The sequence below is a fragment of the Salmo salar genome, chromosome ssa22 (assembly GCF_905237065.1).
Source record: "Salmo salar chromosome ssa22, Ssal_v3.1, whole genome shotgun sequence".
In the NCBI taxonomy this organism is placed as follows: domain Eukaryota; kingdom Metazoa; phylum Chordata; class Actinopteri; order Salmoniformes; family Salmonidae; genus Salmo; species Salmo salar.
The window spans coordinates 19,035,065-19,061,226 of NC_059463.1; the positions used below are offsets into that span (position 1 = coordinate 19,035,065).

The 26,162-nt window shown below is 42.2% G+C and overlaps 1 protein-coding gene across 3 annotated transcripts in view; it reads left to right on the plus strand.

Annotated features, from left to right (window-relative positions):
* Positions 1 to 3,875: 3,875 nt before the first annotated feature.
* LOC106583035 (succinate--CoA ligase [GDP-forming] subunit beta, mitochondrial) overlaps positions 3,876 to 26,162 on the plus strand; it is a 133,069-nt gene continuing 110,782 nt past the window's right edge. For all 3 annotated transcript variants that reach the window (XM_014166792.2, XM_014166791.2, XM_014166793.2), the window contains exon 1: positions 3,876 to 4,018. In XM_014166792.2, the coding sequence (XP_014022267.1) occupies positions 3,902 to 4,018 (117 nt within the window). In that variant the 5' untranslated portion in view covers positions 3,876 to 3,901. The remainder of the gene's footprint in view (positions 4,019 to 26,162) is intronic.

Consider the following 26,162-nt stretch of genomic DNA (forward strand, 5'->3'; position numbering starts at 1 on the left):
AGTCCGGAATCGGCGCAGCGAGAGTCGCCCTACAGTCCGGAATCGGCGCAGCCAGAGTCGCCCTACAGTCCGGAATCGGCGCAGCCAGAGTTGCCCTTCAGCCCGACGCGCATCAGCCTGAGGTCTCCAGCAACGCACATCAGCCCGAGGTCTTCGGGAAGGGTAACAATTAATAAATATTTAGCGGGGGTGACAGGTTAGGTTGGGGAGTAAGGCCGGAGCCTGAGCCACCTCCATAGTAGGTGGGTTGGGGAGGAGGGGTGTAGCCACCCTCCCTTCCCTCCCTTTAGTTGGGATTATTTTTGGGGGGGGTTATTTTTGTGTTTTTTGTGTGAGGTGCATCCAGGGTCTGCACCTTTGGGGGGGGGTACTGTCACATCCTGACCAGTAAAGGGGTTATTTGTTATATTAGTTTGGTCAGGACGTGGCAGGGGGTATTTGTTTAGAGTGTTTCGGGGTTTGTTGGGCTATGTGTTTTGTAGAGGGGTGTTTGTTTAGAGTGTTCCGGGGTTTTGGTTTATGTTCTATGCTAGTATATTTCTATGTTCTAGTCTAGTCTTTCTAGTTCTATGTTTAGTTTATTGATTTGGCCTTCAATTGGAGGCAGCTGTTCCTCGTTGCCTCTGATTGAAGGTCCTATGTATAGGGGTGTTTTGGTAATGGGATTTGTGGGTAGTTATTTCCTGTTTAGTGTATGTAGCACCTGACGGGACTGTTTAGTGTCGTTTGTTTTTGTACGCGTGTTTCTTTTGGTTTTTCCTTCTTTTATAATAAATAAGAAGATGAGTATACATTTTCCCGCTGCACCTTGGTCTACTTCATACAACAACCGTTACAGGACAGCTTTAAATTATATCATGGGCAGGAAACCCAATTAATCTCCATCGTTCATTGAAGTTGATAGGTCATTATAACAAACACTTTCGATATTGTCAATCACTTCAATGACTATTTCACTAGTAAAGTGGAAAAATCAGAAGTGAAATGAGAACATTGAACAGTAAACCATCATATTTTTGTATAAAATATCTAATAATGAAAGAGAAGGACTGCTGTTTTGAATTTGGTCAGGTTAGTGTGGGAGAGGTGAAAGAAAAATTAATGATAAGCCACCAGGTATAGACAACCTTGATGGGAAAGAATTGAGAATTGTAGCATCTAAAGGAGTATGTGTGAACACAGGTGTGAAAGGAAGCTGAAGTCATTTCACTGCCTAAAATGTCTAACAGCCTCCCAATCAGTTTGCTGCCTGTTTTTAGTAAACTAATGGAGAGAATTGTGTTTGACCAAAAACAATGCTATTTTTCAGAGAACAAGTTAACTACTGAATTTCAGCATGCACATAGAGGACACTCAACTTGTACTGCACTGACTAGATGACTGATGATTGGTTACAAGAAATGGGTAATAAGATGATAGTTGGAGCTCTATTGTTAGATTTCAGTGCAGCCTTTGATGTTATTGATCATAATTTGTTATAAAAAACTCACTTGCTATAGCTTTACATCAACTGCCATCAACTGCCATGGTTGGATAGTTATTTATCCAATAGAACCCAGAGTGTTTTAGTCAATGGAAGCTTCTCTAAGATCAGATACTGTATGTACAGTGCGGTGTCCCTCAAAGCAGTTGCCTTGGGCCGTTACTCTTCTCTATTTTTACAAATGATTTGGCACTGGTCTTACACAAAGCTAGAATGACTATGTATGTAGATGATTCCACACTCTTCATGTCAGCACCCAAAGCCAGTGAGCTCACTGAAATTATAAATAAGGAGTTACAGTCAGTAGCAGAATGGGTGATTAATAATAAACTGGTCTTAAATACATCTAAGACCTAAACCTCAACTGGAGTTGTGCATAAAGGGTGTGACCATTGACCAAGTTGAGGAAGCTGAACTCCTAGGTATAACATTGTATGGCCAATTATCATGGTAAAGTTATATTGACAAAGTTGTTGTGAAGATGGTGTGGGGTACGTATGTTATAAAATGAATTTTGACACAAAAATCAACTGTACTAGTTGTTCAGGCTCTGGTGTTGTACCATCTTGATACTGTCCGGTAATATGGTCAAGTGCAGCAAAGAAAGACCTAGCAAAGTTGCAGCTGGCTCAAAACAGAGCAGCACACCTTGCTCTTAACTACACATACAGAACTAACTTCAACAACAACATGCCGGTCTTTCCTGTTTGAGGGTTGACGAGAGATGAACTGCTTTTCTTTTAGCGTTTATGAGAAATATTACTGTGATGAGAATTCCAGATTGTCTGCATAATCAAATAACATTCAGCTCAGACACCCAGACATACCAAACAAGACATGCTACCAGGGATCTCTTCACAGTTCCCAAGTCCAAAGCGAATTCACACCAATGCATAGAATTATACAGAGTCATGATCACATGGAACTCCCATCTCCAATTTCTCAAGCAAACAGCAAAATTACCTTCAAATGTTTTATAAAACAACTGTAAAATGACACACAAACACAGACACACTCTATCACACTCTCATACACAGAGGACACTGCACACTCACACACACACACACTCTAACAAACATAATAACACACTCTATAATTTTCTCACACACACATAATATGCACTTGCACACCCACTCACGTACAATCATCATATATGCTGCTGCTACTCTGTTTATCATATACCCTTATTCATACATTTTCTACCTTTATCACTCCAGTATCCCTGCACATTGTAAATATGCTACTGGAACTGACTGACCCTGTTATAATATGCTTCCTTATTTTCACTTGTTTTTCTCATTTTAGTTTTTGTGCTACATTATGTTATATGTAGTATTACATTGACATTGATTATTGCATTGTTTGGTTTACAGCTTGCAAGAAAGGCATTTCACTGTACTTGTGCACGTGACATTCAAACTTGAAGAAATCTAAACACACATTATTCTTTAGTTGTTTTGTTTGTATATACAGTACTAGTCAAAAGTTTGGACACACCTACTCATTCAAAGGTTTTTCTTTATTTTTACTATTTTCCACATTGTAGAATAGTAGTGAAGACATCAAACTATTAAATAATACATAAGGAATCATGTGGTAACCGTTTGCCTTGATGACAGCTTTGCACACTCTTGCCATTCTCTCAACCAGCTTCATGATGTAGTCACCTGGAATGAATTTCAATTAACAGGTGTGCTTTGGTAGGATAAAATGTAAGCTTCCCCAAATTGAAACTCACGAGCTGCCTATGGTCTTCACTATAACACCCATAAAAAGTGTTTGCTCTCGTGGATGCTGCTGAGGGGAGGACCGCAAATGGAATGGCATCAAACACATGGAAACCATGCATTTGACACGATTCTAGCTATTCCGCTCCAGCCATTACCATGAGGCAGTCCTCCCCAATTAAGGTGCCACCATCCTCCTGTGGCATGCAAACAGAAGAGGTCCCATGAAAAAAACGTGCTGCCTATGAAAATCAAAGGCCAATCCAAGTGATTTGTTCTGGCACCTGCCAAAGACATGACTCAAACAAGAACCAATTTGCCATTCATACAGTACAAATGAATGTCATATTTGAGGCTCTCTCTCACTAGATTGTAGCCAACAATGTACACACATGATTTCAGTTTGTGAGTGATATGGGGATTGGACACATGTTTATTTCAACATTATAAAGCAAAACTTTTATAAACAATGGCAACCCTGCCATGTTGATCTGAGCCTTGCTGTTGGAAAACCACATTAGTGTCCGATTTTCGGATTGTTGCAGTTTCACCTCCCCCGACTAAACTCAACTTTCCTCTACGATAGGTTGCTTAGCCTTACCATTCTAACGCGCCCAGACCCTTCTCCATTGAATATTTTTGCAACGCCCACTTCCGCCAGCCTTCCTATCACTGGTCAGATTGCGCGCACATGGTCCTTCACAGCGCTCTCTTCCGCGTCAACATGGCGGCATCCATCGTATCCCAGACTGTAGCGAGAGGATTACGTGGAGCAAGCGCCAATCACTTGTTTCTTGACAAATTCAAGGTACCGACATAATTTCTAGATGTTCACAATATGCTTCTGATGTTATAATGGCTTGTTCCAGTGTAGTGCATTCGTTGTCATTGACACCGACAGGTCTCGAGCTTGCCAGCCTGGCTGCTGTAGCCAGAAACGCACAGCTCAAAGTTGAGAAACAGCTCGCGTGTCCAGTCCATTATCTTACCAACGGTGAGATAAATGTAATGACATTTCATAAAACACTGTCAAAAGAAGACAATTATTATTCGAACACGACATCAGCACTGTCATATTTGATTTCAATCACAACATCTGCATGCGTTTTTGTCTTAACTGTCCTTGTGTAGTGCAACTTTAGAGCCACTAGATAAAGTACCTTTATCCAATCGGCGTCGTAATTTTTTAAATGCCGTTTTGAATAGATACTATATATTGTGTCATTGTACTGGATCGCTATTGGTGCAATTATAAAACTGTAGTGCTGAATTGAGTATTAAGTGTCATTACAACAGAATAGCTGCTAAATAATTAGGTATATTTGTGTGGAAACATTTTGAGCTAGTTGTTTTGCAAGGTTGATCATGTAAAAACAATTTCATGGAGGTGCGTCGTGTATAAAACTAAAATGTGATATTGATTGACCTCTGTTTTTCCGTGGTAATTCACTATGCAACCTTTGACCCTAATTGACTGACTAAAATGCCTACATAAGCGTTTAATAGTAAAGTCAGCTTTGAAGATGTGGTAATAGTTCAAAGGTCAGTGCTATTTGCACTTTGCACTTTATAATTAATGTAGATGAAGTTTTAATGTTGCTAAATAGATTCTATGGTTTTGCACTTTGTGCATCATGGCAGATGTTTTAGGGTTTGCACAGTTGTAGCAGTTTGTCAGTGACACCTGGGGATAAAGATTAACTTGGGAGTGGATGTGGCTGGATGTCTTTTGTTTACTGTATCCAAACCTCCATGAAATATACTGACACAATTAGAGGAGCTAATGTCCTCTGTACTACAGCAGTGTTATGTAGTTGTGAAGACCATGTTTTTGAAAGAAGTATTAGAGATTCCTCACGAAACCCAGACAAAAAGAGATTTTCATGCTGGATGGTTGACATATTTGAAATTTTTATCTAAAAGCATAATTGAGAAATAATTCATAAAAGCATATTTATTACATTTTTGGTCTTACCCAGGACTCCATTTTAACTCCAGTGTTTAATCTTATATTCCGCTTGCTCTAATATAAGTCCTATTTTTATTTGAATAACTTTTTTTTTTATTACATTAAAGCTAGACTCAGCGAAATGACGTTGCCACGAGCCGCACCGGAGATATTAAGATGAGTGAGATGCAACACTTCACTCTCACACAGTCACACACACAGTATCTGCGCATGTGCACGGGCGCTTAACTGTTCACAGCGTGGTAGCCAGGGCATCAAAACAGAGGAGATGTTGAGCCTCGTGCTTCAACGCTCTTAGTTGTTGCGCAAATTGACCCACTATGCTGTCTATTTCATATCGCTGAGTAAACCTTTTAATTCATGAATATTGAAAAATATAAACATGATTATTGAAAACATAATTTGGCTAATAAAAACCCTTTGACTGTGTGCCAGTTAAAGGGTTTTTATTAGCCAAATTATGTTTTTTTATGTTTTCAATAATCATGTTTATATTTTTCAATATTCATGAATTAAAAGGTTTACACAAGTCCATATCAGACATTTTGTTTGGGCTTAAACATTTGTATTTAGCCCTAATATTTTTTTTCACCTTTTTATTTAACTAGGCAAGTTAGTTAAGAACAAATTCTTATTTTCAATGACGGCCTAGGGTTAACTGCCTGTTCAGGTGCAGGACGACAGATTTGTACCAAGCTCGGGGATTCGACCTTGCAACCTTTCGGTTACTAGTTCAACGCTCTAACCACTAGGCTACCCTGCCGCCCCTAATATAGGCCAAAAATAAATAAATAATTTGCGTGACTTAAAATTGGATTACACATCTCAAACAGACAATTGAGTTGCCCAGTTAGGGTAAACTCATTTTGTATTGAAATTTGCATTAACATTGTCTGCTTCCTTTACTTATAATTGAAGACAGGCATAGGTAAATGAGGACTGATATCAAATATGAATAAAATTATACAGTTGTGTGTCAAAATATTAATATAAATTAACGTGTTTACTGTTTATATGCTCATAATTATGGCTGACCCCAATTAGTCGACTAGTCGATTGTTTGGTCGATAGGCTGTTGGTCAAGCAATAGCATATATACATACATACATACACACACAGTGCATTTGGAAAGTATTCAGACCCCTTTACTTTTTTCACGTGTTACGTTACTGCCTCATTCTAAAATGTATTAAATTGTTTTTTTTCCCTCATCCATCTACACACAATACCCCATAATGACAAAGCAAAAACAGTTTAGATTTTTTTGCAAATTTATAATTTAAAATATCACATTTACATAGGTTTTCAGACCCATTACTCAGTACTTTGTTGAAACACCTTTTGGAAGCGATTACAGCCATGAGTCTTCTTGGTATGACACACAAGCTTGGCACACCTGTATTTGGGGAGTTTCTTCCAATCTCTGCAGATTCTCTCAAGCTCTGTCTGGTTGGATGGGCAGCGTCGCTGCACAGCTATTTTCAGGTCTCTCCAGAGTTGTTCGATAGGGTTCAAGTCCGGGATCTGGCTGGGCCACTCAAGGACATTCGGAGACTTGTCCCGAAGCCATTCCTGCGTTGTCTTGGCTGTGTGCTTAGGGTCGTTGTCCTGTTGGAAGGTGAACCTTCGCCCTAGTCTGAGGTCCTGAACGCTGGTTTTCATCAATGATCTCAATGTACTTTGCTCTGTTCATCTTTGCATCGATCTTGACTAGTCTCCCAGTTCTTGCTGCTGAAAAACATCAACAAGCATGATGCTGCCACCGCCATGCTTCACCGTAGGAATGGTGCCAGGTTTCCTCCTGAAGTGACGTTTGGCATTCAGGCCAAAGCGTTCAATCTTGTTTTCATCAGACCAGAGAGTCTTGTTTCTGAGGGTCCTTTATGTTCCTTTTGGCAAACTTCAAGCCGGCTGTCATGTGCCTTTTACTGAGGAGTGGCTTCCATCAGGCCACTCTACCACAAAAGCCTGATTGGTGGAGTGCTTCAGAGATGGTTGTCCTTCTGGAAGGTTCTCCCATCTCCACAGAGGAACTCTGGAACTCTGTCAGTGACCATCAAGTTCTTGGTCTCCCCCCTGACCAAGGCCCTTCACCCCCGTTTGTTCAGTTTGGCCGGGTGGCCAGCTCTAGGAAGAGTCTTGGTGGTTACAAACTTCTTCCATTTTAAGAATGATGGAGGCCACTGTGTTCTTGGGGACCTTCAATGCTGCGGAAATTTTTTGGTACCCTTCTCCCAGATCTTTGCCTCGACACAATCCTGTCTTGGAGCTCTACGGACAATTTATTTGACCTCATGATTTGGTTTTTGCTCTGACATGCACTACCAACTGTGAGACCTTATATAGACAAGTGTGTGCCTTTCCAAATCTTGCCTAATCAATTTAATTTACCACAGGTGGAATCCAATCAAGTTGTAGAAACATCTCAAGGATGATCAATGAAAACAGGATACACCTGAGCTCAATTTCCAGTCTCATAGCAAAGGGTCGGAATACTTATGTAAATAAAGGCAAACATTTCCAAAAACCTGCTTTTGCTTTGTCATTATGGGGTGTTGGAATCGGCTAAACTTTGAACATTGAGATATTAAATAAATGATAGGAAAGAAGCATAGAATCAAATGAGTGAAAGAGTCTGGGTTTCATGTCAGAAGTTAATGGTTCTCTGAAGAAAGACAGAAGGCTTTGTAAAGTGTTGGGTGGATGAGAGGAGAGCAACGTGTTGAGACAGATGGACATCTGTGGTTGAGGTCAGGAGGTGAGGACTGATTCCCTTAACCTCTATGGGCTAGGTGGGACGCTAGCGTGCCACCCGTGGTGCACTCCATCAACAGCAGGTGCATTTCAAGAGCGGCAAATTTGAATCCAAATAAATGTCAAAATTCCAATTTTTCAAAAATACAACTATTTTACACCATTTGAAAGATAAACATCTCCTTAATCTAACCACGTTTTACGATTTCAAAAAGGTTTTACAGCGAAAGCATAAATTTAGAGTATGTTAGGACAGTACATTTACAAGAGTTGTGTGTAATGTTTTGTCAAGTCAAAGACAGGGTCACCAAAACCATAAAACCAGCTAAAATGATGCACTAACCTTTTACAATCTCCATCAGATGACACTCCTAGGACATTATGTTAGACAATGCATGCATTTTTAGTTCTATCAAGTTCATATTTATATCCAAAAACAGCGTTTTACTATGGCATTGATGTTGAGGAAATCGTTTCCCTCCGATAACCGGCAGTCAAGTCAGCGTCACAAATTAAATAATTAAAATTAGAAAACATTGGTAAAATATTATATTGTCATTTAAAGAATTATAGATTTACATCTCTTGAACGCAATAAACTTGCCAGATTTAAAAATAACCTTACTGGGAAATCACACTTTGCAATAATCTGAGCACTGCGCCCAGAAAAATACGCGTTGCGATACAGACTAGACGTCATGTTGGGGAGATCTAAAATCGAAAATACTATGTAAATAATCCATTACCTTTGATTCTCTTCATCAGATGTCACTTCCAGGTATCACAGGTACATAACGAATGTAGTTTTGTTCAAAAAAGCTCATCATTTATGTCCAAAAATCTCCGTCTTGTTAGCACATGATCTAAGCCAGCCGGACTTCTCGTCATGAACGAGGGGAAAAATATATTTACGTTCGTTCAAACATGTCAAACGTTGTATAGCATAAATCATTAGGGCCTTTTTAACCAGAACATGAATAATATTCAAGGTGGACGAATGCATACTCTTTTATAACGTATTGGAACGAGGGTACCCAACATGAACTCGCGCGCCAGGTGTCTAATGGGACATCATCGTTCCATGGCTCTTGTTCGGTCAGATCTCCCTCCAGAAGACTCAAAACACTTTGTAAAGGCTGGTGACATCTAGTGGAAGCAATAGGAAGTGCCAAAATATTCCTCAGCCCCTGTTTTTCAATGGGATAGGTTTAAAGTCAATACAACACATCAGGTATCCACTTCCTGTCAGAAAATGTCTCAGGGTTTTGCCTGCCAAATGAGTTCTGTTATACTCAGACACCATTCAAACAGTTTTAGAAACTTTAGAGTGTTTTCTATCCATATGTAATAAGTATATGCATATTCTAGTTACTGGGTAGGATTAGTAACCAGATTAAATCGGGTACATTTTTTTATCCAGACGTGCAAATGCTGCCCCCTAGCCCTGACAGGTTAAGGGAGTAATAAGGGTTTAGTATCCTGTTACCGTCTTCCTGTAGAACCATAAGATGTAAGGATGGGAGAGAAGGAGTGTCTTAAGTGGGATCTATATAACTGTGATGAGAGATGTTTTGCTGTCTGAATTACAGCTGTACAGAACCTTTGGTAATAATTAAACTTGGTTATAGCTTCTCTAGTGTCCGTGAGTTACTTACTCTGTAAAATAAGAACCTAACAGGGGTATTGTGAGTACCGTAATTTCGGACTATAAGCCGGAACTTTTTTCCCACGCTTTGAACCTTGCGGCTTAAACAATGAAGCGGCTAATATATGGATTTTTCCCGATTTCAATTTTTTTTCTCCAAAAAAACACATTCTGTGACGTGCTCAGTTTTTGGCCAGCATGAAGCTTTCATTAGACCAATGAAATTGCCGAACAGGTTAAGGTCAAACAACTTTTTTGTTTACTGTTTAGATTAAATCGAGCGCTCTCGAACTTCCCATCATTCTGATTACGGTAGTCATTTTGTCACCCTCATCATGTCAAAGACACGGAGAAATGCATATGATGCAGCTTTCAAGTTGAAGGCGATTGATCTGGCTGTTGGAAAAGGAAATAGAGCTGCTGCACGGGAGCTTGGTCTTAATGAGTCGATGATAAGACGTTGGAAACAGCAGCGTGAGGAATTGACTCAGTGCAAAAAGACAACTAAAGCTTACTGCAAATGTTTTGTTACAAGCCGTGTTTCGTTAAAGCCTGTGTAAGGTTAATTTGTTTCAATGTACCGGTAGGCACCGGTGGCTTATAGACATGTGCGGCTTATTTATGTTTACATTTACATTTACATTTAAGTCATTTAGCAGACGCTCTTATCCAGAGCGACTTACAAAATGGTGCATTCACCTTATGATATCCAGTGGAACAACCACTTTACAATAGTGCATCTACATCTTTTAAGGGGGGGGGTTAGAAGGATTACTTGATCCTATCCTAGGTATTCCTTAAAGAGGTGGGGTTTCAGGTGTCTCCGGAAGGTGGTGATTGACTCCGCTGTCCTGGCGTCGTGAGGGAGCTTGTTCCACCATTGGGGTGCCAGAGCAGCGAACAGTTTTGACTGGGCTGAGCGGGAACTGTGCTTCCTCAGAGGTAGGGGGGCCAGCAGGCCAGTGGTGGATGAACGCAGTGCCCTTGTTTGGGTGTAGGGCCTGATCAGAGCCTGAAGGTATGGAGGTGCCGTTCCCTTCACAGCTCCGTAGGCAATCACCATGGTCTTGTAGCGGATGCGAGCTTCAACTGGAAGCCAGTGGAGAGAGCGGAGGAGCGGGGTGACGTGAGAGAACTTGGGAAGGTTGAACACCAGACGGGCTGCGGCGTTCTGGATGAGTTGTAGGGGTTTAATGGCACAGGCAGGGAGCCCAGCCAACAGCGAGTTGCAGTAATCCAGACGGGAGATGACAAGTGCCTGGATTAGGACCTGCGCCGCTTCCTGTGTGAGGCAGGGTCGTACTCTGCGAATGTTGTAGAGCATGAACCTACAGGATCGGGTCACCGCCTTGATGTTAGTGGAGAACGACAGGGTGTTGTCCAGGATCACGCCAAGGTTCTTAGCACTCTGGGAGGAGGACACAAGGGAGTTGTCAACCGTGATGGCGAGATCATGGAACGGGCAGTCCTTCCCCGGGAGGAAGAGCAGCTCCGTCTTGCCGAGGTTCAGCTTGAGCTGGTGATCCGTCATCCACACTGATATGTCTGACAGACATGCAGAGATGCGATTCGCCACCTGGTTATCAGAAGGGGGAAAGGAGAAGATTAATTGTGTGTCGTCTGCATAGCAATGATAGGAGAGACCATGTGAGGATATGACAGAGCCAAGTGACTTGGTGTATAGCGAGAATAGGAGAGGGCCTAGAACAGAGCCCTGGGGGACACCAGTGGTGAGAGCGCATGGTGCGGAGACAGGTTCTCGCCATGCCACCTGGTAGGAGCGACCTGTCAGGTAGGACGCAATCCAAGCGTGGGCCGCGCCGGAGATGCCCAACTCGGAGAGGGTGGAGAGGAGGATCTGATGGTTCACAGTATCAAAGGCAGCAGATAGGTCTAGAAGGATGAGAGCAGAGGAGAGAGTTAGCTTTAGCAGTGCGGAGAGCCTCCGTGACACAGAGAAGAGCAGTCTCAGTTGAATGCCCAGTCTTGAAACCTGACTGATTAGGATCAAGAAGGTCATTCTGAGAGAGATAGCAGGAGAGCTGGCCAAGGACGGCACGTTCAAGAGTTTTGGAGAGAAAAGAAAGAAGGGATACTGGTCTGTAGTTGTTGACATCGGAGGGATCGAGTGTAGGTTTTTTCAGAAGGGGTGCAACTCTCGCTCTCTTGAAGACGGAAGGGACGTAGCCAGCGGTCAAGGATGAGTTGATGAGCGAGGTGAGGTAGGGGAGAAGGTCTCCGGAAATGGTCTGGAGAAGAGAGGAGGGGATAGGGTCAAGTGGGCAGGTTGTTGGGCGGCCGGCCGTCACAAGACGCGAGATTTCATCTGGAGAGAGAGGGGAGAAAGAGGTCAAAGCACAGGGTAGGGCAGTGTGAGCAGGACCAGCGGTGTCGTTTGACTTAGCAAACGAGGATCGGATATCGTCAACCTTCTTTTCAAAATGGTTGACGAAGTCATCCGCAGAGAGGGAGGAGGGGGGGAGGGGGAGGAGGATTCAGGAGGGAGGAGAAGGTAGCAAAGAGCTTCCTAGGGTTAGAGGCAGATGCTTGGAATTTAGAGTGGTAGAAAGTGGCTTTAGCAGCAGAGACAGAAGAGGAGAATGTAGAGAGGAGTGAGTGAAAGGATGCCAGGTCCGCAGGGAGGCGAGTTTTCCTCCATTTCCGCTCGGCTGCCCGGAGCCTTGTTCTGTGAGCTCGTAGTGAGTCGTCGAGCCACGGAGCAGGAGGGGAGGACCGAGCCGGCCTGGAGGATAGGGGACAGAGAAAATCAAAGGATGCAGAAAGGGAGGAGAGGAGGGTTGAGGAGGCAGAATCAGGAGATAGTTTGGAGAAGGTTTGAGCAGAGGGAAGAGATGATAGGATGGAAGAGGAGAGAGTAGCGGGAGAGAGAGAGCGAAGGTTGGGACGGCGCAATACCATCCGAGTAGGGGCAGAGTGAGAAGTGTTGGATGAGAGCAAGAGGGAAAAGGATACAAGGTAGTGGTCGGAGATTTGGAGGGGAGTTGCAATGAGATTAGTGGAAGAACAGCATCTAGTAAAGATGAGGTCAAGCGTATTGCCTGCCTTGTGAGTAGGGGGGGAAGGTGAGAGGGTGAGGTCAAAAGAGGAGAGGAGTGGAAAGAAGGATGCAGAGAGGAATGAGTCGAAGGTAGACGTGGGGAGGTTAAAGTCACCCAGAACTGTGAGAGGTGAGCCATCCTCAGGAAAGGAACTTATCAAGGCGTCAAGCTCATTGATGAACTCTCCAAGGGAACCTGGAGGGCGATAAATGATAAGGATGTTAAACTTGAAAGGGCTGGTAACTGTGACAGCATGGAATTCAAATGAGGAGATAGACAGATGGGTCAGGGGAGAAAGAGAGAATGTCCACTTGGGAGAGATGAGGATTCCAGTGCCACCACCCCGCTGGCTCGATGCTCTAGGGGTATGCGAGAACACGTGGGCAGACGAAGAGAGAGCAGTAGGAGTAGCAGTGTTATCTGTGGTAATCCATGTTTCCGTCAGCGCCAGGAAGTCTAGGGACTGGAGGGTAGCATAGGCTGAGATGAACTCAGCCTTGTTGGCTGCAGACCGGCAGTTCCAGAGGCTGCCGGAGACCTGGAACTCCACGTGGGTCGTGCGCGCTGGGACCACCAGGTTAGAGTGGCAGCGGCCACGCGGTGTGAAGCGTTTGTATGGCCTGTGCAGAGAGGAGAGAACAGGGATAGACAGACACATAGTTGACAAGCTACAGAAGTGTTGTTTCTTGTATTATTGTCTCCTGTGTCTTTAGAGAACTGTTTCACTTTGATATCCTTTTTCTTCTGTCCTGATTTTCTCTTTCTTTTCTTCTGTTAACTAGATATTCTTTGTTGTTCTTCGTTAGCTAGCTAGCTTCTTCCAAAAGAGTCCCTAGCAACTGCTTAGCAACTGGTAAACAATTCAGCTTGCTAAGATAACTACAATTTTATGAAAAATAGTTATTTTTCAAAAGCCTATCTTCTTTGTTTGTTGCTTGTTTTTTCTCCTATTCAGTCTTGCAGTTTTCTTTTGCTTTTTTCCGATGTACTTCACTCTAAAAACCATGTACATTTCAATATTTGTAGGAGCTCATTTTTCAGCTGCTGCTGCTCAAATTGGAGTTCCGGAACAACATGTTCAAAAGAATATTTAATTTTTTTAAATTCAGTGGGTGCGGCTTATATTCAGGTGCGCTCAATAGTCCGGAAATTACGGTAGATTGAGGAAAATGCACTGTATATGGAAAAATACACTTTTAAAAATGTCAACCAATCGATTGGTCGAAAGAACAGACGGCTTTCAGTCGACCAAGATTTTTTTGTTGTTGTCAGGAACAGCCCTACTTATATCTGTAAAATTACATGTAGTGAATAATGAAACATAGAATTAAAAAATAATAATATTTAATTTTTGCACTGACCAAAAAATCCTATAACAATATTTGTCCATAATTGCTAGCTTTGACTAAATTGCTTTCCCTTAATGGGCAACTCAACCGCCTTGTAGAGTTCCTAACATTTTAAATTTTAATTTAATTCCAAAATGTTGTTTTAGTTCTTTACAGGCCTGTAATTTCCATTTTATACACAATTAGTACTGAAATGTGTGATGTTTGGTTTTTCTAACGTTCACGTCCTGGTTTTCAACCATCTTTGAATGTTTGTTTTAAAAAATACTGGAATCCGATAATGAAAACCACCTGATCATTTTACAAAATTACATCGGTTGAGATGATTAAATATGCCAAATAAAATTTATGCATTTTAATTTTTAGAATTGGTTGTCAAAATTAACTCAACTGCCCGGTTGAGCTGCCTGTTAAACTCTACAAGCATATCAAAGTACAGAGAAATGGATTCAAAATGGTCGCCCTCTGCTGGTAATTTGCAGGATGTGCAATGATACAAGTAAACGAAGGGCTATGATTTTTACATTGTGATTAAAAAAAAATATATATATATATATATATTATTACTATGTCATTTTCTCTGTATAAAATTGGCCATACCTTTTTAAAATTAGCAGAGATCCCACTCTGGAACTTTGATATGCCCGTAGAGTATATTAAACTCAGCAAGAAAAGAAACGTCCCTTTTTCAGGAACCTGTCTTTCAAAGTTAATTTGTAAAAATTCAAATAACTTCACAGATTTTCATTGTAAACGGTTTAAACACTGTTTCACATGCTTGTTCAATGAACCATAAACAATGAATGACCATGCACCTGTGGAACAATCGTTAAGACACTAACAGCTTACAGACTGTAGGCAATTAAGGTCACAGTTATGAAAATGTAGGACACTAAAGGGGCCTTTCTACTGACTCTGAAAAACACCAAAAGAAAGATGCCCAGGGTCCCTGCTCATCTGCGTGAACGTGCCTTAGGCATGCTGCAAGGAGGCATGAGGACTGCAGACGTGGTCAGGGCAAGAAATTGCAATGTCCGTACTGTGAGACGCCTAAGACAGCACTACAGGGGACAGGTCGGACAGCTGATCGTCCTCGCAGTGGAAGACCACGTGTAACAAGACCTGCACAGGATTGGTACAGCCGAACATCACACCTGCGGGACAGGTACAGGATGGAAACAACAACTGCCCGAGTTACACCAGGAACGCGCAATCTCTTCGTCAGTGCTCAGACTGTATGCAATAGGCTGAGAGAGGCTGGACTGAGGGCTTGTAGGCCTGTTGTAAGGCAGGTCCTCACCAGACATCACCGGCAACAACGTCGCCTATGGGCACAAACCCATCGTCGCTGCACCAGACAGGACTGGCAAAAAGTGCTCTTTATTAACGAGTCGCGGTTTTGTTTCACCAGGGGTGATTTTATCATCGAAGGAATGAGCGTTACACCGAGGCCTGTACTCTGGAGCGGGATCGAGGTGGAGGGTCCATCATAGTCTGGGGCGGTGTGTCACAGCATCATTGGACTGAGCTTGTTGGCAATCTCAACGCTGTGCGTTACAGGGAAGACATCCTCCTCCCTCATGTGGTACACTTCCTGCAGGCTCATCCTGACATGACCCTCCAGCATGACAATGCCACCAGCCATACTGCTCATCCTGTGCGTGATTTCCTTCAAGACAGGAATGTCAGTGTTCTGCCATGGCCAGCGAAGAGCCCGGATCTCAATCCCATTGAGCACGTCTGGGACCTGTTGGATCGGAAGGTAAGGGCTAGAGCCATTTCCCCCCCAGAAATGTCCGGGAACTTGCAGGTGCCTTGGAAGAGTGGGGTAACATCTCACAGCAAGAACGGGCAAATCTGGTGCAGTCCATGAGGAGGAGATGCACTGCAGTACTTAATGTAGCTGGTGGCTTTTGATTTTGACTCCCCTTTGTTCAGGGACACATTATTCAATTTCTGTTAGTCACATGTCTGTGGAACTTGTTCAGTTTATGCCTCAGTTGTTGAATCTTGTTATGTTCATACAAATATTTACACATGTTAAGTTTGCTGAAAATAAACGCAGTTGACAGTGAGAGGACGTTTCTTTTTTTGCTGAGTTCATGTTCAACAATATATTGAAACATCTAAAATGTTTTTTCAGTATTCATAAATTACTGTATTAAAAGTTATTGAAATCAAATACCACTCATATTACAGAGCGGTAAAGCTTCATATGAAACAGATGAAACACAATGGAGTCTTAAAGGAGGCCTGGGTAAAGCCAAAATGTCATAAATATGCCAACTTTTGGATACAAATATTTAAAGATGTGTCAACACTTCCTCCAAAGGACTATTCTATGGATACATTTTTTTTGTCTGGGTTTTATGAGGAATTACTTGTATGGGCTATTTGGGGACACAGTTTGAAGGTCGCTGAGTGCTTTATTGGACTATTCGTATTGGCCACAATGTCTATACTGAACGTTTTATATTGCTGTAGCTAAAGTAGATAGTAAATATTTAGTGAGCTTCAAAAGTATTGGAGCGGTGAAAATGTGTGTTTTGGATCTGTACTCCAGCACTTTGGATTTGAAATTATACAATATTATGAGGTTAAAGTGCAGACTGTCAGCTTTAATTTGAGGGTATTTTCATATTGGTTGAACAGTTAAGGAATTACAGCACTTTTTGTACGTTGTCCCTCAATTTTAGCAGACCAAACATTTTGGGACATTTGCTTATGTGTATTAAAGTAGTCACAAGATTAGTATTTGGTCCCATATTCTTAGCACACAATGATTGCATCAAGCTTGTGACTCTACAAACTTGTTGGATGCATTTGCTGTTTGTTTTTTGTTTGTATTTCAGATTATATTGTGCCCACAGGGTGTCTGGGATGATGTGAGCCATGACCAGCCTTTCAAAGCATTTCATGTCTACGGGCATCATTGCCATTATGATGAATGTAATCAGCGTTATTTCCCTTTATTCAGAGGTGATATGCATGGCGTGCACAGTTTCCCTGGTACCTCCCTCTACCCACATATATTATCTGCCTGAAGCCCTGGACACAGTTACTGTATAACTCGCCCTCCCACGACTAGGCTAACACGAACAGCGCTCTTAGCAAGCGCAGAAGACCATCCCCCCTACACACACATGGGTACTTGCTGCTTGAAAATCTAGTTTGGTATTCTGTGTATAGTGCTAAGTAAGCATATATTTTCATCTCGTTGGTATAATGAGACAGTCCCTAGCTACTACAGCTATCTGGAAGAAGGCTTCGGATAATGAAGAAGCACACACTGCCAAGTTGTATTACATTGCACATCTTTATATTGAAAAAAAACCGTTCAATTCTGAAGATTATGCTAGTAACCAGAGTTTCCAGTGTGCATGTGATAAAGGAAGTAACTAGATTCAATTGGATAGCATTAGATAGATGCTATATTGTAGTATTTTCTCTTACCCTTGTGTTATTGAGATAAAGACATAGGCTGTGTTGTTGAGCTAAGCAATTTTTCCTCCAGATTCTAGCCTAGATGGGTGTGTTAATAATTTCCCTCAGCTTCAGGGGTTAAAGCACCCCAACCTTCCGTTCAGCCTCTCCTTGTGTTCACACTTCATCTACATGCGAGCCTCAGCGCAATCTGCAGGGCCCTGGATGTCTGCCAGCTTCCAAACAATTAATATTTTTACTCAGTGACGGCACACGCGCACTGACTTCAGCACCGCTATTCTACCCCAGTGGTAAATTTATGCAGGACTTCGAATCTAAGTTTTCTGGCTGCAGCACCTGTTTTTGATACCCTCTCTCTCTTATGGGCCCGCTGCCGACGTGATAAGAGTAACGATCCAGGATGCTGTTGTCTGTGGCACAGTATCAGAGCCCGTTCAAGATGACTGACTGACAGGCAGGTAGAGTCACAATGGAGTCTCATCGGCTATGACAGTCATTTGCTCCACAGGGAATTCAATTTCCAATGATGTGTCAATAACAATGTGCAGGAGATCACAATATTTCAGATGGTTGCAGGATGGTGTATGTGGGGGAGAGAAAGTTATGGGTGTTTTTTCTCCCCATAAATCAATCTCCTAAATTCTTGTCTGCACTGCGAGATAAATCCTCTGGCATTTTTTTTATTTATTTTTACTGTTGCCGCACTGTGCTGAATTTGAACATTTGCAATTTTTTTTTTAAGGTATCAGAGCTCTGGCCCCGTAGTACTAACCAGCCTCAGCCCAACGTCAGCGTTGTGAGTGGGATACTGGAGCGAAAGAGGCGCTCAATGAGACTCTGTCCTGAATATTTTAGCAAGGGGGTGGGGGCTGCGACGACTCTGGTTGCTGGAACTTCAAAAGCCAGGTGGTTTTCCCATCTGTCTACAGCAAGACCACATTTCCATTTCCTTCCCGTGGGGGGATACAGTAGACCAAGTTAGCTATAACTGGATTTGAATATCATTTCTCCAAGGTTAATAGCCATTTCTGTAGCTCATAAGAGGTGTTTAGGCTTTTTCAATAATTTAGAAGGGCTGCGATCATTCTGAATTTGGCAGCCTCCAAAGCAAGAACGTAATGAATGAATGCACTCATATCAATTCAGTTCTTCTTTACTGATGATAATTAGGTTGAGAGATGCAGGGAAACAGCAGCAGTTGAAATGGAAGGATAAAGAGCAATATTGTTAAAATAAAATCAGGATATAGGCTACTGTAGGGCATTGACCTTCACTAGGCCTATATGTATTTCTCTTGCAACAATGGTCAAATGTTCACACTTCCGTAGCTGCCACGTCCTGCACAAGTCATCCCAGGATGAGAGGAGTGCGCTTTGACAGACTGAGCATCTAGACATCTTTCCTCAGTCTTCCCTCATGACCTGACACCTGCAATTACGTCTCCCTATGACGTCTCTTATTAACTATGCTAATTTGCTAATTGCTAAACGTCCTATCTGGAGACCCAGAGTCTTGGGTTTGTTCTCCTGCTAAGCCTGTCTGCTGCAGATTAGGCCCTCCTGTTCCTCACATTGCCGATTTGATGCAAATCTCCATGATCTAAATCCTGTAGCCATGCTCCACTACTCCTGCCTCACCTTTGTTCCCCCTCTCTACCACAACACTGCTCCCATCCCAAACAGGCAGACGTCATGGTTCACGCCTTCCACCACGGCCTAATGGAGCCTCCTCCAGATCTCCTCTGATTCCTGTCATGGCCGGGACATGACCCTGGCTTACACAGGCCAAGGACTTCCACTACATGTCTTTAGAATGGCAAGGACGAGATCAACTGCGATAGGACAGTGGTGATTAGTGATGGGGGGGAATAGTTGCATATCGGGATATTTTCTTTGACATACATCATATAGTTTTGGCAATATTGCAATATTATTTTTGTGTAGTCGGCTGCACCTGCACCAAAACTCCAGTATTTTTCCTCCGTAGCTTGTTCTCCATCTTTTTTAAATAGGGAGCCCCAATTAGTTTTCAGCACTTTTATTTCCATGACTGATGAAAACATGTTTTCTCATTGCTTTCTCGTGTCCATCTGCTGCAGACATATCGTGAGCAATGTGTTTGGAACATCGAATCTCAATAAAATCACAGTATCGTATCGCAATACATATAGAATCGTGAGAATCACAATACATATCGTATCGGCACCTAAGCATCGTGATAATATTGTATGGTGAGGTCCCTGGAAATTCCCAGCCCTATTGAGGATGTTGTAGAAGAAACAAGGAAGTAACTACAGTACAGAGAGTAAGCGGTTCTGTTGGGTCCATTCCGTTCAAACAGCTTTTGACTCTTATTTTATTTAACCTTTATTTAACCAGGGAAAGCCCATTGAGACCCAAAGTCTCTTTTTCAAGGGAGACCTGGCTAAGAAGGCAGCAACAATCAGTACATTACATAGGTAAAACATATACAACAACATGATCCAGCCTAAAAAAAAAGCATTTACACTCCTCTATAACAGTCTCCCATCAATATTTAAAATTCATTTAGTGGCACTAACATATCTAGTTGAAGCATGGATTGTAGACTATTCCATGTGTCTGGTGCACAAGAAGGAAAGGAAGTCTTGCCTAAAACTGTGAATGTCCTGGGGATTTTAAGTAGCAACCACCTAGCAGACCGGGTATGGTAACTGCTGGTGGTGGAGGAGACCAGACTACAGAGGTAAATAGGGAGTTTACCCAAAAGGGCTTTGTAGATGAACACATACAAATGTATCTTTCTGCTCACAGAGGTCCAACCTACCATTTGGTACAATGTGCATGACAGGAAAACTGTGGGTGTTCTGTCATCAACATTTAATTAGTCCATTCATTTGAAGGGACTATACGTCTGTTTCTTCCGAATAAATGTTGATCTGAATTAAGCTACTAGGCCTAATGCTTCATCGTGCGTGATATTACTACATGGTTGGTTTATATGTGAGGGTTTACAGATGATTCACATTGGCCTGTTTACGCTGCCTTTCTGCCCCTTATTTCAGGGTCGCCTCCTTCACTGCTAACTAGTATGCAGTGGCTGTCTAATTACAATACAGCCCATCTTTATGAGTCAGAACTAATAGCAAACTACCTCCTCATTAGCTGGAGAACATTTAACTGCAATTAGGACAAGCAATGATTTTTTATAACAAATCAAAGTGCAGTGTCTATCCACAACTCAACCGGATGGTTCGCTAAACAGAGGCAAAGGGCATGAGTTCAAAACCTAAATAGGAACAAATCAATTAGGTACAATTGGCAAACTGGCAATTTGTTAATTTCTTAAACATTTGATAAAGCCCCTTAAGGAGCATTCTGGTTAATTAACTGGGAGGCCATCCATTGGTGCTAATTAGACAGAGTCATTTCAAAGGGTTAGGGCCTGGCCATGACTAGTAATGAGGATTTTAACCCCAGGAGACATCTAGGGATGCCACTATATTAGAAAAGATTCAGAACTGTCGACACATCCTCTAGAAGCTGTCTGGCTGGCTCTATCAGATTCAGAGCACAGAGGGAGAGACTAAACACATGCATATATAGGATCACTTTTGTGGTGTTTAACAAAGACATAAAAACAACAAGAGTATGCACTTTTCTTGTGAAGCTTGTAGGCCTACATGCATTCGGAAAGTATTCAAACCCCTTGACTTTTTCCAAATTTTCATACGTTACAGCCTTAATCTAAAATGATTTAGAAAAAAAATTATATTCATCAATCTACACACAATACCCAATAATGACAAAGTGAAAACAGATTTTTGCAAATGTATATCTAAAAAATAGGTAAATAAGGTATCTGTTTAATTTGAGTATTCAGACCCTTTGCTATGAGACTTGAAATTGAGCTCAGGTGCATCCTGTTTCCATTGATCATCCTTGATGTTTCTACAACATGGAGTCCACCTGTGGCAAATTCAATTCATTGGACATTATTTGGAAAGGCGATGCCTATGTAAGGTCCTACACTTGCTAGTGCATGTCAGAGCAAAACCCAAGCCATGAGGCCAAAGGAATTGTCCGTAGCTCTCCGAGACATGATTGATTTGTGTCGAGGAACACATGGGGAAGGTTACCAAACATTTCTGCAGCATTGAAGGTCCCCAAGAACACAGTGGCCTCCATCATTCTTAAATGGAAGAGGTTTGGAACCCCTAGACTCTTCCTAGAGCTGGCCAAACTGAGTCATCGGAGAACAGTCTTGGACAGGGAGGTTTCCAAGAACCCGATGGCCACTCTGACAGAGTTCCTCTGTGGAGATGGCAGAACCTTCCAGAAGGACAACCATCTCTGCAGCACTTCACCAATCAGGCCTTTATGGTACAGTGGCCAGACGGAAGCCACTCCTCAGTAAAAGGAAAATTACCGTTTTTCAGTGGCAGGGACTGGGAGGTCTAGTCCGGGTCGAGGGAAAGATGAACGGCGCAAAGTACAGAAAAATCCTTGATGAAAACCTGCTGCAGAGTGCTCAGGACCTCAGACTGGGGCGACGGTTCACCTTCCAACAGGACAACGACCCTAAGCACACAGTCAAGACAACGGAGCAGTGGCTTCGGGACAAGTCTCTGAATACCTTGAGTGGCCCAGCCAGAGCCCGGGCTTGAACCTGACCGAACATCTCCGGAATGACCTGAAGGTAGCTGTGCAGCGACGCTCCCCATCATACCTGGCAGAGCTTGAGGATATGATAAGAAGGGGAGAAACTCCCCAAATACAGGTGTGCAAAGCTCCTAGCATCATACCCAGGAAGACTCAAGGCTGTAATCGCTGCCAAAGGTGCTTCAACAAAGTACTGAGTAATGGGTCTGAATACTTATGTAAATATGATATTTTATTTTTAATACATTTGCAAAATGTTCTAAACTTTTTGCTTTGTCATTATGGAGTATTGTGTGTAGATTTCCGGAAAAACGATTTAATCAATTTTAGAATAAGGCTGTAACGTGACAAAATGTGACTCGATTCAGGAAACTAGGCGTATGTCGCAAGTCACGACTTCACAGGAGAGCCGTTTGAACGTAATAAATGTAATTTTATCAATGTGTTTTTTTGCGGCAGAAATGCCTTCTCGAACATGTGATCTTTCATGTGCCTTAATTAGAAACTTTTATGCCATCTGTAAATATGAATAAAGTTGTTAAATGACGAGCCAAGTTGGTTTAGCCAAAGAAAAAGTCGGTAACCTTCCCGCTAGCCATGATTGGCTGAGATAATGAGTGGGCTGGACATGCCGAGAGAGAAGTTTCAGATTGGTCTGCGGTGTAGCATCTTGTGTCTGTAAAATGAGCTGCTCGTTATTCGTAGATAATCATTTCTACTGCAGTTTTTTTGAAAGAACTGCAAATGTGTTACTGCTCTCAACATTGCTGCCCTGAATTTATCAGGCGCTATCGACAAAGGTCAGTGGGGAAAAAGTTGTGATGGACTTCATTCTGGAGGATGATCGTTCCATGCTGACTCTCCGACTGAAAATGAATCAGACGATGAGAAAATCCCTGATTTTAGGTAAAAACATTTTAATTGAAGACATTGTAGAGTCTTCTGATGACAGTAATGGGGAAGAAACGTCAATCAACAGTGATGTTGTCACGGAAGAAGTTGACCGAGTTTTGAAGTCAGTCAAAACAACGGGCAAAACAAGTTGTGCAAACTAAACGGAAATGACACGACATCTTATTTAATAAAAGGGGTTGCAGTCTGCAGTGATGCTTTCATCCATGTTTACGGGTAAGAATCTAGCTACAGTTTCAGATATTGTACGTTTTCTAATTTAGTCAAAGTTGTTTTCATTACAAGTTAAAGCTTGCTGTTAGCTAGCCAGCTGGAGTTCGATGGCTGGCTTGCTAGCTAACATTGAACCTATTTGGTTAACTTTAGCTAGCTATGACAATCGGTTTGTATTGCTAGTAATGTTACTGCTCTGGATTGGGTTCATAGTTAATTTTTTAGCTAACTAACATTAATGTGACATGTCTAAACCAAAGACCCCAAGTTAAAGCTTGCTGTCTAACATGAACTTATGTGTATGAAGTGTGTAATGTTAGTGATGTTTTCTCAGAATGCCATTTTGCATTGCTAGTTATAGCCTACTGTTAGCCAGCTAACATTGAACCGATTTGGTTAAGTTTAGGTAGCTATGACAATTAGTTTGTATCGCTAGTTAATGCTTGCTGTTAGCTAGCCAGCTTATGTTAGATGGCTCGCTAGCTAGCTAACATTACGTGTCTGAATTGTGTGTAGTGATATCTCAGAATGCCATTTCGCATCTATTGTATAATAAGACAAAAAAAATTGCATCTGGAGTTTTGTCTTTCAGCATCAGTAGAACACGCCTGACTCTCCACCAGTCATACAAGGAGAATGGCCTAATAACTCCCATCAAAAGAGAGCTGGCCCAAGCAAGCAAGCAAAGGTAGCAGGGCAGTCATCAACTACATGCACTATTTATACACCAACTACAGAGTTGGGGAAACACGTGTGGACCTGAATTGTGATAACTGCAATGGCCAAAACCTTCCTCCCATAGATGGTCTGCCTCTACAAGCACCACCTGGACTGGACACAGCTAGACAAACGTATCTTTTTTGAGAAGATCAGGGAGTTTTGCGACGAAGAGGCTATGGACATCACATGCCCTGCACCAAAGTCAAGGGCAGGACAGAAACAGGCTCTCTCTTAACACACGCCATACATTGCTGCTACAATATGAAAAAAAATCCTGCTACTCAGCCACTTTACCCCTGATTGTATGCATATAACTACCTTGTCTATCACTGATATCGTTATTGATATTGTTCTTGTACATAAGGTGTATTATTTTATTTATCTTGACACTATGTCTGATATTGCTACTATGCAAGTAACTATTTGGCTGTGCCGTTTACACCTTCTGTAGAGACCATCTACAGACTTAGCAAAATATTGATATATAAAATGAATATTGATATGTGGTCGTAACATGATTTTGTGACGTATCACAACAATGTCATGTGACTGTATCAAGTGTCCACCACAAATCTATGGCGCATGCATCTGTTTATGTATTGTACATGTGCACCTCACTCAGGTTTCAACTCCGGTTGCATGGCCTTAACTTGTGTATGGAATACTATGTGATAAATGCATGTGTAAGAGTATATAAAGTATGCTGGTGTGAAGGCATTTGGGCAGTGGTGTAAAAATACTTTAAAGTACTACTTAAGTATTTTTTGGGGGGGTATCTGTACATTACTTTACTATTTATATTTTTGCCTACTTTTACTTCACTACATTCCGAAATAAAATAATGTACTTTTTACTCCATACATTTTCCCTGATGCCCACAAAATCTAAATGCTGTTGCCTAAAGATAATCTAGTAGTTGCAATATGTCTTACTCATTCCTCTCATTAGGTGTTATGGTTAGGCTATAGTCTACTGTACAACTAGGCCATCTTGTCATTTAGGAGACCTTGAAATTTCAAAGTGTTTTCTGCAGAAAATAAACAACTTGACTGGACTCCCATAAGCTCCTCTTCCTATTCCCAAAGCTAGGCCGGGTCAATACAGACTTGCTCATGAATAAGCTTGTTAAAAAAAGACACGTATTCCCTTGTGGTGGAAAGCAGCTGCATTTAAAAATTTTTTCTGCAAGGACTCTTTTAGGGATCAATCCCTTATCGATGTATTGAGTTATTCTGTCTCTGTGCTCCTAATGGAGGGAGCACTATGTCCAGCCTCTGAGACATGTTAATGATGATAGCCATCCCTGAGAGGGGTGGATCACTGGGCCATTGAAGGGCCATATCCTTTCTTCTCTAATGCTTTAATGCAACCGCTGGCACTTTATGGAGCCGGCCAGAGGCTCTTTTATTCATACATAAAAAAAAGTTAAACTAAGCACTCCAGATTTTGAATTTGAGGAGTGAATGAGTGATGTTGGCCTCTGTCCAGGTGTCCTACAATGTAGTGATTTTGCTCTCTGCCGCTTTGTATGGGCTCTTCATCCCATCCATCACCAGAGTTCTGTTCTAGAAATGTCCTGCTATGTTATTGTGTGGGAGCGTTCCTTCGGTTCTGTGTTCTATTGGTTCATATAGGATTTACCTCCCCTTAATCAATGCATGGCCTAAAATAGGGAAATGGTTAAAGCCTAGCCTACTTCACGAGATGTACCAGCCCATCTTGACAAGGCGTTAAGGTCATTTTGTGGAATAGACAGTGATTTGTCCATAGAGGCCCGAGACAGGATTGTGTCGAGGCACAGATCTGGGGGAAAGGTACCAAAAAATGCCACGGTGGCCTCCATCATGGTGGCCTCTTAAATGGTACAAGTTTGGAACCACCAAGACTCTTTCTAGAGCTGTCCACCTGGCCAAACTGAGCAATCGGGAGAGAAGGGCCTTGGTCAGGGAGGTGACCAAGAACCCAATGGTCACTCTGACAGAGCTCCAAAGTTCTTCTGTGGAGATGGTTGTCCTTCTGGAAGGTTCTCCCATCTCTGCAGCACTCTCACAAAAACCTGTGTTTGTTGCACTACTGACAATTTGTTCCTTTTGAAAGTAAGAGCTGAGTGTGCTTCTGGGTCTGCTGAATGCCATATGGAGAAAGGAATTCTGATGTATGAGCAGTTTGCTACCACCCTTGGTACCCTGGCATTGTCCTTCCATGCCACTCATTCCTTGGCGGTGCAGCTGCACAATTTGATGCAGCT